The sequence below is a fragment of the Scophthalmus maximus genome, chromosome 11 (genome assembly GCF_022379125.1).
Source record: "Scophthalmus maximus strain ysfricsl-2021 chromosome 11, ASM2237912v1, whole genome shotgun sequence".
NCBI lineage: Eukaryota > Metazoa > Chordata > Actinopteri > Pleuronectiformes > Scophthalmidae > Scophthalmus > Scophthalmus maximus.
This window is the reverse complement of record NC_061525.1, coordinates 4,262,104-4,277,500: the sequence shown is the minus strand read 5'-3', so window position 1 is coordinate 4,277,500 and position 15,397 is coordinate 4,262,104. Positions and strand designations below refer to the sequence as shown.

Genomic DNA, 15,397 nt, shown 5'->3' with positions numbered 1-15,397 from the left:
TTCACGCAGCAGAATTGTCATCATGTCCTGCTTCCTACATGCTCCGCCCAGACGCCACAGAATGTCCCAGAAAATGTTCCAGTCCGTGTGAACGCGTCTCGCTCAGACAATGATCTCCCGTTGTGCGCGAAATATGTGAAAACTCCGGAAAATGTCCGGAGGCAATTTTCAAAAATGTTTTCCAGAGTTCATGTCTGAAAACAGCTATGTTGTCCTCGGGGGTACTGTGAGTGAATCTGTGTGGAGCGATTCAAATCACCATCATGTGCACAAATGAACCCCGCGGGGGTTTGGTCGCTGCTCCTTTTGGAGGGCACAAAGAGTGAAAAAAGACACAGACAGAGACACGAGGGCCAGAGGATCAGGACACAGGGACTGAAATACGGCCTGTGTGACAGTCACTGTTGAGAACGGAGGGATCGATCTGCTCCCCGGCAGTGGAGGCAACCCAAACACCCACTGGAGACGACGACAGTGATGATGAAGAACTGGCCTTTTACTGTGTTGTTCTCGTATCTTCTTTTTTTTTACCTGACCTACAGCCGCTACCGTCACAAGGACTTGTTGCCATATCATGAGCCCGAGGCTGCAGAAGTCCGCAGATGACTTTGATTTTTTTTCAAAGCTGAAGAAATATTCTGACGGATAAAACACACAGTGATAATGAGCCGCCGAGTGCATCAGCTCCCCGCACCACCTTTGATCACAGAGAGTGGAGGGCCATAGCACGACCTGATCTGACCCATCCGTTGGTTCCGTCGCTGCAGGAGCTCTTTACAGCTGCTCCCGGGTCTTGTTTAGAGTCGGCCTGCCGCTGGCTCATTGACTCGTTTTCCACAAGGAAATCCCAATTGTGAGATCAGTATAAATTAAGCGTGTTTGCTGCTATACAAGCAGCTGCTCCTTTCAAAGGCCTCGGTAACGGGACCGAGAGCTGCAGAATGTGCCGAAGGTTGGGGCCGATTTTGAAAAATGAAAACAGGAGCACCTCTTTAAAAAGAAAAAGAAAACCCCAAAAGAACTTCTGGGTACATCACTTTGTGTGTCCTTAAGTCGCCTTAATCCCACCCACACCCACTCAGCATATAATACGCCCTGAGTGTTACAATCAGTCTGTTGGTTTCTCAGCAGCTCAAAGATACCGAGGGCGTCGCCCTGCACTATTGCCCTATTAACATCCCATACAAACACTCTTTTTGAAACAAAGAAAACCTTTCTATGGTAAATTGGTGGATGCAAACAGGCCCGATGGCTTTCCACACGAGCCATATGCAGCCTCTTTGCATGACAAATATCCTCAGCGGTAGCAGTAGAAGTAGTGGCGTTCGAGTGGCAGGGGATGAATAAGGGTGACAATTGGTTACTTGCACAACCAAATTTGAATGCCGGCGAACAAAGTGGGAGGCAGCAGGGATCTGAGTACTTCTTCATCTGTTTTTGAAAATGTCCCGTTTTGGTCATTTTCCTGCGTCACACTCGTGACAATACTCTGAATGAAGTAGTGAGTAAACACAGTAACGGTAAACACAGCGCAAACAGACGAGCAGCATTATTTTTGAAACGGAGGTACGTCACGAAGCCTCGTGCATGTAGTCCATTGCCGTTTCTAAAATCACCATCCAGAACGTATGTAATCTTCTCTAATCAATCACATAAAGTCGTTTATTTTATAAAATGTGTGAGAACTTGGGTTCCGGTGTTGGAATTAGTATTTAGATCCCTTTTCTTAAATGATCTGAATCCTATGATTTCAAACATCAAAGTCCGTTTCTAGATTTTGGGGAAGTTACTGTACAGTATATTGTGTGTGTCTGGGGGGGCGACATCTGTACAAGGCCTTTTATGGCTCGAGTGATGTCACTTGAGTCAATATCAGTTGGGTCAGATCACCACAAAGTTGAAACATCTGGGGGCTTGGATTAAGACAGAGGAGACCAGACCTCTGCAGTGTGCTCCGAAGTAATCACTTACTGCAGCAGATAAATACATAAGCCTCCTCCTCCACAGCTGTCCAGAGTTACGCATCTTCCCCATCTAATGCTGCTGAAACCCCCCCTCCCCCCATTTGTCAAATGATAACCCACGCAAAGCCGACTCACCTAGTCCTTTACACATGTAGGAGTAGAAGCCCTCGGATTTGAGCATGATGAGCAGGGATCCCCAGCCGAGCAGCACGGCGGAGAAGAGCAGGTTCTCGATGACCGCCGTCACCGCCATCCACCAGCGGCGGGAGAAGGCTGTGGCCAGGGTGGGAGCCATCTCGGCCGAGTCGGGGGGTCAGCAAGGCACTGGCCTGACTGGAGGTGAAGGAGGCTGCTGGAGTGAAAAACAAGACGGTGATCAGAGATGTTCATTGATGCTTATGTTCATGCTTACACTTTGTCTACATGTTAGTATACACAAATAATATGATCTATGAATTTCACAATAAAGAGCTCTGAGTGAAGCTCTGAGCCTGCACCACATACATGTCTTTGTTCTAGTCTGTCAGTGATGATGGTGGTGGTGGTCTAGAGAGAGACTCCTACAAACAGAAAACAGCTGAGGCCCTTTACATGCACAAAACCCCTACATAAATATTCAAACGCTCCGGCCCCCAGACAAGTTTGATTGGCTTAAAGGCTTAACAGGTCCTCTCCTATTGGCTGTCAGTGGCATAGCTCATGCAGCAGCTACACGTGAGGTTGATGTTGCGTTTATTCCCTCTGTGTGTGTGTGTGTGTGTGTGTGTGTGTGTGTGTGTGTGTGTGTGTGTGTGTGTGTGTGTGTGTGTGTGTGTGTGTGTGTGTGTGTGTGTGTGTGTGTGTGCGTGTGTTTTGGTGGTAAATTAATGATCTCCATCGCTTTATAAATTTCGACCATTCATAAATGCCTGTAGTTGACCTTCATCTGGGTAATAAAAGAAATACGGGACACGGCTACTTGCAGGGTTTTTTTTGCATGACATCACAAACAGTATGTTTCTCCGTTTAGTGTCGAGTGGGTCTGAAAAGCCACTTTGGTAAAACAAAACAAAAACAACGAGTTTCTTGAGCTGCAAAAAGAAGATTTAAAAAAAAAACCACTGCACGTGAACGCAGCGCGAGCTCCAGCCGGTTCGAACCAGTGCGGCGCGAGCTTCGGTTGTCAGTGTCGCTGTTGTTTACTAGTTACTGCTCCGATAGAGAACCGCATCAGTCATTAGGATGATTACGCCTATGATGACAACATGGCGGACATTTACGTACAAAAACACACACCGTGGAATAATCAATTAAAACCCTGAAGCCTGGAATGAATCACAGACTGTATATGAAGACCCATGACGATAACCCGTACTAGTACAGATGTCATCTAACTGAACGATCAAAAACACACTTCCATTCATTTACAATGAATTTCTTCGCCTACATTTGAAGAAATAATGACCTATTTTAACGTTTGACGTGACGTGAGACGCTGCAGTTCTTCTTACAGACGAACTAGTGACCTGACTTGAATCCACAATAGACATTAAGTCTTGTAAAGGAAATACATGTGTTGACCACTTAACGTATATTAAACCATATGTTTTCGTTTTCGTTTTTTTTCTTCGTTATGTGTTATTTTGTCAGAACAGGAACTTGGTCTCAGTCATCGCCCCCCCCGGGCTCCACTACAGCAGAGCCGCAGAGGACGACGCGCTGCCCGCAGCCCAGTCTGCACACCAGTCGCTCGGACTCTGCTCCGCTCGAGCTGCAGCTCGTCGCGCCGAGAACAATTTAAAAAAAAAACTAAGAACAACAATTATATTGCGGTGAATGAAGAGCAGCGTTGGAACTGGTCTGAACTGGACTGGAATCCCCCCCTCACACCTCCTCACACCCCCAATTTGCGTCTCCATCCTCCTCCCCGCACCGTCAAACTAGCCAGAACAAAACATCGCTGTTCCGGATACTACTTTCAAAATAAAAGCTTCACAATTGAAGGTCGTTGAAGCGATGTTGTTGTAGATATCTGAGAAAATCTCCAGCTACGGCTAAGACAGCACCGGCTTTGAATTAAACACCACATTAATCAAGACCAAACATATTAGGTGACATTACAGAGACTTACTGCAACATAAGAAAGCAGGCTATGTAACTGTTTGCGCGCCAACAAAAGCGCACCTTTATTTTTGAAGGTTTCCCCCGGATGGTGTTTCAGCAGCTTGACGGCACTTCTCCGCGAGCGGCGCTCAGCTGTTCAGCATCAACAACAGTGCGGGGGAGAACTACCTCCATCATCCCGCTGCTGAAACAAAGACTCTCAACTAACTGGAGGACGAGTGACAAGGGAAACCGCCTCCTGAGAGGCTGAGACCTCGTCTGTTGTTCTGTTGCACCCCATTTATACATTTGCTTTTTCTAAATAGTAGGACCGAGAATGGTTTTCAATTCACAGATTGAATCGCAACTTCCACACAGCAGCTGACACAACACCACCGGACAGTCGCCACATCACAACCCGCGCGAGATAACGGGGAAACGGGGAGAAGTGATCGGTTAAAAATGAACTGATCGACATCAGATCCAGTCACACGTGCACGATGACTGCGGTGGGTTTACAGTGTGAACCCACCGCAGTCATCGTGCACAGTGATCGGGAACATGACTCCACACAAACACTGCTGCATGTGAAGTTGGCTGCAGCGTCACTTCCCCCTCTGTATTGTACGGACAAATCGACACAGACAAACACGGGGAGCAGAAAAAAAAAAGAAAGATAATGTGACTGACTGCGTCAGTGAGAGATGATGTTTCCTTCTGAGGCCAAATGAATATGAGTCAGCCTCCCTCTCGCCACAACCACCAGTGTGTGAGCGCTGCAGAGTGGAGCATCCTCGATGCCGACTGAGCCCTACCTGTGTGCGCGGAGTCAGGGTCAGCAGAGCCTCTCCGTTCCTCACTCGGTTCCCGCAGCTCCCAGTTGTCCCTTCGTCGTCAAACGCACGGAGCAGGAGCGATGCCTCTCGTGCGGGGATGGGTCTCTTTTCTTATTCTTTTTTAAATTTCTTTGACTCTTATTATTTTCCTGTCCTCATCCCTCATCGCGGCTGGTCTTTATAGCAGGCGCTGGAGCGGCGCACAAACAAGGGCGCCTCCCCATTGGCCCGTGGCTGAGCTAGGGACGGGGCCGGAGCCAATCACGGAGCGCCTGTAGGCCACCGCACGTGTGCTGTTTCTCAATACCGAGAAAGAAAAAAACATTTGTCGGCGAAAACAGTTCAGACGAAGTATTCAGACGCGGCCGGGGAATCTTGGGACAAAAACTTTGAAAGAAAAAGGTTGTTTTTTAAAAGTAGTAAATATAACAATCCAAATCAAAATGTATGTAACTATTAAAACAAACCGTATGACGAGTTTAAAGACACACCAAAACTTTGGTGAAAGGCAAACGGGGAATATAAACTTACAGGTAGTTTTGATGTTGACAATGGTATATACAAAGTAATCAACAGTGAATACGAGCCTAAATATGAGGGGGGAAAAGTATGAAAATGTGAACAAGAGAAAGAATCTGGACTAAAGGTCTCAGCACGTCTTTGTTCTGATTTGACAGTCAGATGAAGAAACTAGGGGCTCAAACCGAGCAGCTCGTTCGTCTGTGGGGGTTAAAATAATCACTGCCGCCGCCACACCTTTACACTACATGTGTATGCTATACATTCGGCCACCGACCACGTGAGGTGACTCACTGTACACTGAAAACTTAAGGCCAAACCTGTAATTCCTAGAAATACAGGAGGGCAGAGGAGGGGTTCACACGTTCCAGAGGAAAGGCCAGCGGCGAAGTAACACCTCTGGAGGACGGAGTCGGACCAAAGGCGACACCTGCTGGCTACTGAAGGAACTGCACCGTCTACCTGGCCGTGACCACTGTCGTGATGGACAGGGGTTGACCTGTCTGCAAAACAAAATGATAATATTGAAGCAAGGGAGAAGAAAATTGAAATTATACTGCAGCAAATGCACTTAGCTGTTGATGGATTCATGAACGAGATTGCAAGATCCCGGACCCAATGGGGTCTTTATGAAGTTATCAAGATGAACCTTTATTGATCTCCCATAGGGGGAAATTGAGGAAATTGTTATTTGCAGTTACTTGTCTCAGAAAAGTCAGAGGCTGAATGTAGGGATGATGAAATCTGAGGTTCTCTCAGGTATTTGATTTTCAAGTGGGATCTGCATGACCAGGTTTTTTAATTTTAATAATTTTCTTTACTATGCTAATCGTATAGACCAACGGCTGACTGCTTTAGCATAGTGTAGAATTATAGGTTTTATTTTTGTGTGTGCACATGCCTTGAGAACTCCTCTCTCTGAAAATACATTTAAATAAAAACAAAAAAACAAGTATATCGCCCAATGTTAGCTGGGATTGGCTCCAGACCCCCCCGGCGACCCTCAAATGGATAAAGCGGTAGACGATGAAAAAACAAGTAGGGATGACCTGATTGTGCTTTTAAATGAGTAATGCAGTACTGCCTGCCAGTGGTATATAACCCTCTGCTAAGAAAATAAAACCTATATCACAGGTTTCCTTTGATGGGCAATTTTCCCAACTAATATTCTGCATTGCGTCCTATAGGTTGAACTGCAGGGGCAGCAAGATTCGTGAAGGGCGGAGACATGTCTTGGTAATTCGGTCGTGTTCACAGTTGTCACCGTCCTGCAACATGCTGCAGCAACAGATGCTTCACATTTCAGTCATTTCGTTTTCTATTCTGATGTTACTCGATAAGAAATTGAAGTCACTATCTCCTTTTAATGTTACCAACACTTCCCACAGCAGAACAGGAGGCAAAGGAGGAATAAACACCCAACAGCCACTCGTCGGTTTTGCATTTATTTTTCAAATTTATTTATTTTCAAATCTTTAGTATCTTATTCTTTTTTAGTGTGCTGGCGTAATTATACATTGGTTTGGTGCGTACAGTAAGTCAGGACTGACAACAGGAGTGCAACTGTAAATCAACAGACAAACTCAGAGTTTGGTTCGAATAAAGCTTATACACGCAGAGGAAGCAAAACCTTTTAGATGCTGCTGGGAAACGTTCAGAAACAACCCTTCGCTAGCCGTCGCCTGTACTCTGTCAAAGAGGTATTTCTTTTATTTTTCACACAACATGTGTTGTGTTGCTATCCAACAAGGCACGTGAACACGTTAACAAAACAACACCAAAAGCTTCTTCTCTCCAAAAGGTTCCGCGTCGTCAAAGCTCGCTCGGCTCAAATCTCCTCATTTATGACACAGAACACAAACTGTACAAACACACATCTCCCCTCCTGGAAAAAAAACAACATAACAATCATAATAATATCATATAAATCATACACAGGATCAGTATAAATCAACAGGGTCTTTGGCTAGTATAGTTTTTAAGTGCAGAAGCACAGTCCTGCCTCGGCATATTGCACTGCCTCGCCGCCCAGAGCCGCGCCGAGGGAAAAGTTCCGTCATTGAGCGAGGTCTGGACAGAAAGAAACGTTTTCAACAACACAACTTCCTCACCGTCTGTCTTTGGTCTCACCGGTAGACTTGTTTGAGGTCAAGGGTCGGAGGTTCATATATATATATATATATATATATATATATATGTTTATAGTAGAACCGGTCAGTCCGAAGCTTTTACTTGATATTTCGTTTGATTCATTTATTGCGTAAATATTCTGTTTTTAATTTAAATGAAGACTCTTTTTCGTGTTGCCTGATGAGTTTGATGCTATTTTTATGTTTTTTCCAGGCCTGAATGGATCAAAGTAAAAAAAATCTTCATACGATTCACATGTCTAGAACTGGGTATGGAGCTGGCAAGGCAATAAATTCTGCTTTGCATGTCTAAAGCGCACTGATTAATATATTCTTATCACACATTAAGGCTCTTAATTATTCTACAAACTGAATATCGTTGAATGTGTACGAAATCTAAAACTGTGTGGATCTTCATACTTGGCGTACAGACACAAGATTGGTATCAATCTTTCACATCTAACTCTCAGCAAGAAAGCCAAAAAGTGTCTTTTTGAAGAGTTCCCATTTAGAGACGTCATATATGAAGCCACACGGATGTTCGTTGCTTCAATCTAAACAAAAAAGGTCTTCAGCCTTCGCTAGCACTTTTCACTAAATCCAGATTTTCAACGGTCTCGGACTGTGAGTCTTAGTCTCGAGTTGTGGTCTCAACTCTGTCGCATAGGCATACAGTTGTAAGAAGGAAAAAAAAAATTAAAATATGATAGTAAAAAGTGAGAGAAACACTCCATACTAACAAAGTTAATGATGGCCTTTGGTGAATTTTAGTGGAAAACATTGGTCCGAACCGAGTCAGAGGTAGCCATCACGCCCGTCCAGTCACAGCTAAGGTAAAAGCAGGTCAGGTCAGGTCAGGTCAGGTCAAGTAGGTGGCCAGCGACGCAGAGAGGATCATGGGAAGATGACGTAGTCCACTCGACAGAGAGACGCTGTCAGAACATGTCATGTGGTTCTGCACCAGGGAAGAGTCCGGTCGCAGGGCAGTACAACCTTCAGTCGGAGGCCGACGACTTTCTATCGACGCACAAGCACCTGTTGTGGTGGCAAATGACTGCTGCGTTCTTCCGTCCCTCTTTTCACCCGTCCTCTCACACACCTCCTCACTTGCTTTGTTCATATTTTTTGCAGTGTTTGCGGAACATGCCGATTATTTTGTGTGGTGAATCGGTCAGCTTTCCTCTATACAAATACAGATCATTTGAAATATAATCAGTAGTAGATCCTGTGAGTCAGTGAGCCAGTCTGGCCCTTGAAAGCCTGTTTTTTGGGTCAAAGCGTCACCATTCGATTGAAATGTCATTCCCCGCTATCCCCGAACCTCTCCACATCCTTCCTACATACGGTCAGCCTTGTTCTACACACCTCCATGCTTCTATAGCAAGTCATCGGCCCCAGTTGGCGAAGTAGGGTCAGCAAAGACAATCACGTCTTCTGGTCAAGCAGGAAAAAAGCAAACAGAAAAACAAAAACAAAGAGGCAACAGGCAACAACCAACCCTGATTTTTCATCAACAACAATCTCGTCGTCGTCGTCGTCGTCTTGAACTCTGACTCTTCCCCCGTCGCTCTCTTGGTCATGTTCCGAAATAAAGCACGATAAACACGCGCGGTGCAAGAAAAACGCACCAAAACATGTTATTCCTTGGCCTCATATATAAAATCAGAATATTCAAAACAACAACAGTATTAATCCCAAAAATATAATATATAAACATAAATATATCAATTAGTTTTGCTGGATTTCTTTTTTTTTTCTTCTTTTTTTAATATTTGGAAGCACATGCCACCTGCGCAGTGACGGCTGGCATCGGATTGGCTTAGGCAGAGCGGCGTCTGCAGTCATGTGATTGGAGGATGGGAGAGGTCAGAGGAGTGTGTGTGTGTGTGTGTGTGTGTGTGTGTGTGTGTGTGTGTGTGTGTGTGCGCAGAGTGGCCATCATCTGGAGTTGAGTCTGGGAGCCGTCTGGAAGAGATCCAGGAGACAAATGTCATGTCAGAGGTCAACAGAGTAATTATTTACTTTTTGTACAGATGCAGAAAGAGATGTCACTCACGCCTACTACTACTACTAGAACTACCAGTACAACTACTACTACTAATACTACTACTAATAATAATAACGTTCCATGTCAGTCACAGAGATGTCTCGACTGATTATGATAACGTAGCTTACATCCAGACAGAAAGCTAGTTAATTCATTTTCATTCTTTGTTCTCTATCAGTTGTCAGAGGAAATAAAGCCACTGTGGTGTGGGCAGTTTCAAAGTCAACGTGCTGAAACGTTTTTTGTCAACAAAACAGTCAAACAATATTAAGGCTGCATGAACTGAATTGTTTAGCCACTTGGTTCCAGTGTAATGAGCTGTAATCACTAAATCAATGGTCAAAATCCAAAAAGAAATGTTTTCTTTTCAATCAGCTGCTCTGATATGGTGATGTTGTTACATTAAGAGATGAGACATTTTCTATTTTTGGCGTGTTGTCCGATGTCTTCTGTTTTCAGCAGGGTTTTTTTTTTTAAGAGGGCAAGGTCACACGTGTCTGTGCACCAATCAGGACCCGTCGTGTTTCTGTCACATCTCACTCTGCTTTAAGCGGTTTCTGCTCTCCACCGACTCCCGAGGGAAACATTTCTTTAGCTCTCTCTATCTTCACCTGCTAGTTACTAACTGCTCTGCCATTTGATACTGGGCCGGCGAGGGTATATTGTGTTTACTAAAGACTGGTTCTCTGAAAACAGCTGCCTGCCGCTTCTGGAAACAAGGGAGATAAGAGAAGAGTGTGTGGACCATAAAACCAAAACAATGAGCTAAAAGAGGTGAAGAGGGTATAGTACTGAGGGGAACTGCAGAGTCTGTGCTGGTTTGTCACTATTAGAGACTAGTTTCACATTTCATTGATTCTGAAACTGATGAAATGAATCTAAATAAAATCCAATTGTATTCACAAAACCATTTTAAAATCCTTTTGTAATCTGATTGAAAGGAGTTGAAGATGATTAAACCCACTCACCACAGACAAGTGTCCGTTCTTGGCCTTGGCCACCAGTAGTTCTGATCCGGGGGTGAAGTCTATGATCCCTTCTTTCCCCTGACCCAGTGTAAACTTTATACTGCAGAAGCAACAGAGGGACAGTTAGCGCCATTTGCTGGTGTTCCTGCTTTTAGCCACTACCTACCTTCGCAGAGAGTGGACATGTCTTTTTTTTTTAAAGAATATTACACTGTTGCAGTTATTAGCATTATGTAGGAAGACTGTGGGAAAAGGGGTTAAGGCTCCATTTTGAGTCCATTGTGGATCTCCATGTTTTCGCTGTGCTTCTCACCTGCCCTGGTTGATGTTGATGCTGTTGACTTTGTCGGCACAGATTGCAATCTTGGTCAAGGTCTCAATCACATGGTCACTCTGCAGAACGACGTCTCCCTGGTAAAAAAAACAAAACAACGTGTGAAAACACACTTATATACAAAACGACCTAGGATCTGCTGAGGTTGCGTTGCATGTCCTTGGCTTCACCTTCTGTTTGTTGTCGTCACTGGGCACGTGCAGAACAAACAAGCCGTCGCTGAGCGAGCTGACTGAGATCCCTGCAAGAGAAGGACAGTTTATTGTGACTTTAGTGAGCCCAACACAATCAAAGTCCATAAAAAACCAATTCCACTTAACAAATGTCGACCTCTGACCTTTCAGAGCTCCGTAGTCGATGCGCTGCTTGAGTTTGGCCTCCTCTATGATGACGGCGCTGTTGCCGGTGAGGAGCAGCTGGCGAGGTCGAGCTTTGTAGCCTTTCCTGTCGTACTTGGTGACTGACACTGCGTACTGGGAAGAGAAGGGCCACGGTCAGACCGCTGCTGATTGTAAGAATAGTTTGTTTGAGGACTTTCCCCCACTAACCTTCATCTTCTCACTGCCCAGAGCCTGCAGCACCTTGGGGTTGATGTCCTCGCCATCTGACCCAGAGGAAACATGCTGTTAAACTGTGTCGCGTAATGTAAAAAACAAAGTCTGTAAAAAATGATGAATCTCACTGAGTCTCGTGCTGACAAACAGTTTGGGCACGCTTTGTGGGTAGTTGTCCTTCTTGTCCTTGAAGATCTCACTGGCGATCATCTTCTGCTCCAACTGTTCACACAGATGTTATGTCAGCGACGTGATGCATAAAGGAAGCAGCGAACAAGACAGCCTGACCGTCGGATTACAAAGAGCACGTCTGGACTGGTGATGGGGCGACACTCACCTGGTGCTTCCACTCGGGGCTGATCTTCTTGCAGTAGCTCCACACCATGTTCTGCATGCACAGCTTACGCAAATGCTCCGATGCCTACAGACACAGACGGAGACAGAGAGCTTTCAGTTCACTTGTGCAGTGCAGTGGAAGAATACATATACACAATAGATCTTGGCCTTTAAAGACCCCTAGGGTCTTATCGTCAAATCCTTAGGTTTAGGGCATTCCTGTGTACCTCAGTGAGAGCGGCCGGAGGCGTCGGCCAGCTCTTGTCCAGGACGCTCTTGGGCAGGTTCCTGTGCAGCTTCATGAGGAACGAGTAGCGGACGTAGTCCAGGAAATACTCGTTCTCCGGACAGCGATCCTTGTGGCGGTAAATGAAGCCCTTGATGAACCTGAGGGTCAGAAGAGGTAACGGAGTATGAATAAAAAAAAGGGAATCTACACAAACATTTGGCAGTGGCTGACCTGGTCATAGCAATTTCAATCTGTCCATCTCATGAATAAAACACAAGATCAGATTGCACCAATCAATCCACTGGTTTTCTGAGTGTACCTGTCACACAGTGGGTGGTCTGTACCTGCGAATAGTGTCCGCAGCCTTACGCCTGCGCTGGGCCCTCCTCCTGGCCAGGACTCCCCTCCACCACGCCTGGATGGCAATAGCTGCATGGCACATTATATACATTATGACACACAAACACATACGCTACCTGGATTGTCAGCAGACACACTGAAGTTGTTATATGAAAAATTCAGTATGATCTCGGGGAAGTAGAAGTGTCCTCACCTGCGGTTCGGAGCTTTAGATACTTGGACTTTTGGCTGTAGCCTCTCCATCCCGCCTGTAGCTTGGTGGCTGTGGGGAGAGAGAGAGAGAGCCACATGAGAAATCTCTGGCTCAACAGTCGTTTAAAAAATAAAAAAGGCAGTGTTTGACAGATGTGTCACGACTCTCCGACTCTTACCAAGACCGTGTTTCCTGGTCTCCAGTGCGTCCTCGGTGGAAAACAAGGTCTTGGGAAAACGGATGAAGATTTTGGATCTATAAAGAGGAAAAGATTTTCAAATGTGGTTAAGTGTATTTCAGGGTTGAGGGTAAGCAGAAAGACGATTTTAAAAAGCACAAAGGAGTTTTAAGGAGTAAAAAACAACAACAACTATTTGTACTTTTTGACTCATATGAACATTTTGGTCTTTATCTGTGTGTGCATGTGTGCTTGTGTTGCAGACCTGCCCAGTTTGTACTCCTCCGGCTTGTATCCCAGATGTTTGACCAGTGTGGCCACTCCGTCGGCCAGTTTCCCCTGCCAGTTTGGCCACGTGTCTGGACACAGGGACTTGTACCTACAGACACACACACAAGTCGAACAGACACAAACACCAGTGAACACTAGAATGCTGGTTTAAAATAAAGCTGTATAAAGGAATAAAGCCTAATGGTCAGTGGGAAATGTCCCTGGGTTCAAATCAACTTTTCGATTGTAGGGATTCATTCAAAGGAACATTCGACCATTTTGCCATCACTTCTAAAAACAAATATATGTTAACAAGTTGAAATAAATAGTTCCGTGTAGGCGTCAGTCAGCATTGGTCTGACTATTACTGTAAAGTTTAGTTATGTGTATTTAGTTTTTTACCTTTATCTTTGTTTAAAACAGACTACGACTGGTTTTCAAGAGGTATTTGACATTTTTGACCGGTGATAAAAGCGTGGTTTTCACAGGTACTCTGGTCTACAGTGAACTGCTTTTTTATTAAAATGTTATGTTATGTCTTATGTATCCTTTGGCCATGTACTGTACATCTAATCTGAGCAATATGACTACATTAGGAACTGATATTGATTGTGTGCTAGCACATGAAAGTGTGAATATCATGTTTCTGACGTGGCACACGTGGAAAACATAATGTGGTACAACTGAATGTCGAGCGCAGACACGTGATTGTACCTCCCGAGTAGAGAAAAGGGAAAGTGTCTGATCACCTCTGCAGGAAGACCTCGTAGCGTCGCCTGTAAGCGAAGCCGGCTCTCCTCACCCTCAGATTCTCCATCAGTCCCAGGTACTTGACCTGGTGACGGACCAGCACCTCGTCGAATCGAGCTGGGGACAGACGGGGAGCGGGGTCGGAGAGAAAATGTTACGTCGGTTGGACAAAATGAACCGGAGAAAACCAGTAAATGCTAAACAGCGGGAGTAGGAGTGACAAAGGACAGAGAAACAAGTGTGAAATCAACAGAAGGCCGACTGTGGAGAGAAACAAAAGGCCTGCCCGATATACTGACGACCACACGGAGCGTTACACTGCAGCCTCTGATGCAGCTGACAGCAAACTGTTTTGGTTGGAATTAGTGAAAATACACGATTAACATAAGATTTCTGGGAAATTATTAGCTTGCTGAAAGCTGCTAAGCTGCTTCCACTCTGTTTACAGAACCGTTACATAAAACTGGCCCCCAGCCAGTGAAAACACACACAAAAAGTTACTATGATCACTTGAATCGAGTGGAACTTGAAAACTCCTGAACACTTTGTTTAATTTAAAATCGACTACAGGTCATTAAGTATGAGCAATCTGGAAAAACCACAGAGAATTCAGACAGAGACTGTCTAATGGCCTGCTGCCGTCCAATAGTGAGTTGTTCAAAAGGACAGGCACCCAAATTTCCACGCTCTAAATTCTGTGGTATTTACATTTACAATTTAAGTAACCAGCACAGATTTAATTTAAATGAGGATTACAGTTGCTTGTAAGATTCATATCGTGTGTATGATTATCTGCTTCCCTGTAGGTGTGAGACTCGCCAAACTGTCCTCTAAGTTCTGTGCAACGCAACATGTACAAAACGTGTTCAATTCAAAACAATGGTTCAGCACAACGATGCAGAAAGCTACAGATTCCATCACATCACTGCCATACAATAAATCACTCACAACAACTGCTACTCCTGAAAGACTTGAATAATTCGGGACACACAAAAAGTACTTATTATTTGTGTTTTCATATAATACACACAATGATTGAATGTTCTTGAGATGACCAGGTTTTAAGATTTATGACAGTATTTATACTGCATTCTTATCCTACACCATCCTGAGCAAAAAAACAAAAAAGACTAGACTTCATACCTGCTTGCTTGGAGTCATTGGGCTTGATGCAGCGGACGTACGACGGCTCCTTGGACATGAGGATCTCCATTAGTTTCGCCAGACTGGCTTTGAACTGGGTGGCTGCCTGGAGGGGCAGACACAGACAGACGAGAGCTGGTCAGGAAAGGACAGAGATGACGGTAAGAGGATGGGAGAGGATGCCGAGGAGTCAGTGGCAGAGGGATGGACCTAAAGGAGAGCAGAGACTGAAGAGGGACAGAGCTGACGACGGAACAAGAGCTGCGTAAACAGAGGAGTGGCTGATGTGACAGGCAGCCCAGTAGAGACCGAACACTGGGCCCAGTGTGGACGACTGGGACTCCTCACTCGCCAGCCCGCGACAGCACCGTGTTCAAGTGTGTCTGTGTGAGTGTGTGTGTGTGAAGGGCATACAAGTGTCAGGGCATTCCTCAGTGAGCGGGAGGCCGCAGAGAATCCCCGTCAGACCGCCCACTCAACACTGCAGAGGGGAAACACACCACTG

General features: G+C 45.2%; 2 protein-coding genes across 7 annotated transcripts in view; both read right to left on the bottom strand.

The window, feature by feature from the left end:
- Nucleotides 1-5,055, bottom strand: part of LOC118299020 (large neutral amino acids transporter small subunit 4-like) — a 27,495-nt gene extending 22,440 nt beyond the window's left edge. The window contains exons 1-2 of one of the 2 annotated variants that reach the window (XM_035622371.2): nt 4,862-5,055; nt 2,100-2,316 (exon numbers count right to left, since the gene is read on the bottom strand). In XM_035622371.2, coding sequence (XP_035478264.1) covers nt 2,100-2,259 — 160 coding nt within the window. In that variant the 5' untranslated portion in view covers nt 2,260-2,316; nt 4,862-5,055. The remainder of the gene's footprint in view (nt 1-2,099; nt 2,317-4,861) is intronic. The other variant, XM_035622372.2, reaches the window with a different exon arrangement.
- A 1,777-nt stretch (nt 5,056-6,832) lies between these two features.
- LOC118299664 (unconventional myosin-Ic) overlaps nt 6,833-15,397 on the bottom strand; it is a 56,778-nt gene continuing 48,213 nt past the window's right edge. For all 5 annotated transcript variants that reach the window (XM_035623569.2, XM_035623568.2, XM_035623572.2 and 2 more), the window contains 15 exons: nt 14,893-14,998; nt 13,749-13,866; nt 12,995-13,108; nt 12,730-12,806; nt 12,552-12,620; nt 12,343-12,427; nt 11,997-12,156; nt 11,771-11,854; nt 11,562-11,655; nt 11,428-11,483; nt 11,217-11,352; nt 11,050-11,120; nt 10,859-10,956; nt 10,546-10,645; nt 6,833-9,495 (listed from right to left, as the gene is read on the bottom strand). In XM_035623569.2, coding sequence (XP_035479462.1) covers nt 9,469-9,495; nt 10,546-10,645; nt 10,859-10,956; nt 11,050-11,120; nt 11,217-11,352; nt 11,428-11,483; nt 11,562-11,655; nt 11,771-11,854; nt 11,997-12,156; nt 12,343-12,427; nt 12,552-12,620; nt 12,730-12,806; nt 12,995-13,108; nt 13,749-13,866; nt 14,893-14,998 — 1,395 coding nt within the window. In that variant the 3' untranslated portion in view covers nt 6,833-9,468. The remainder of the gene's footprint in view (nt 9,496-10,545; nt 10,646-10,858; nt 10,957-11,049; nt 11,121-11,216; nt 11,353-11,427; nt 11,484-11,561; nt 11,656-11,770; nt 11,855-11,996; nt 12,157-12,342; nt 12,428-12,551; nt 12,621-12,729; nt 12,807-12,994; nt 13,109-13,748; nt 13,867-14,892; nt 14,999-15,397) is intronic.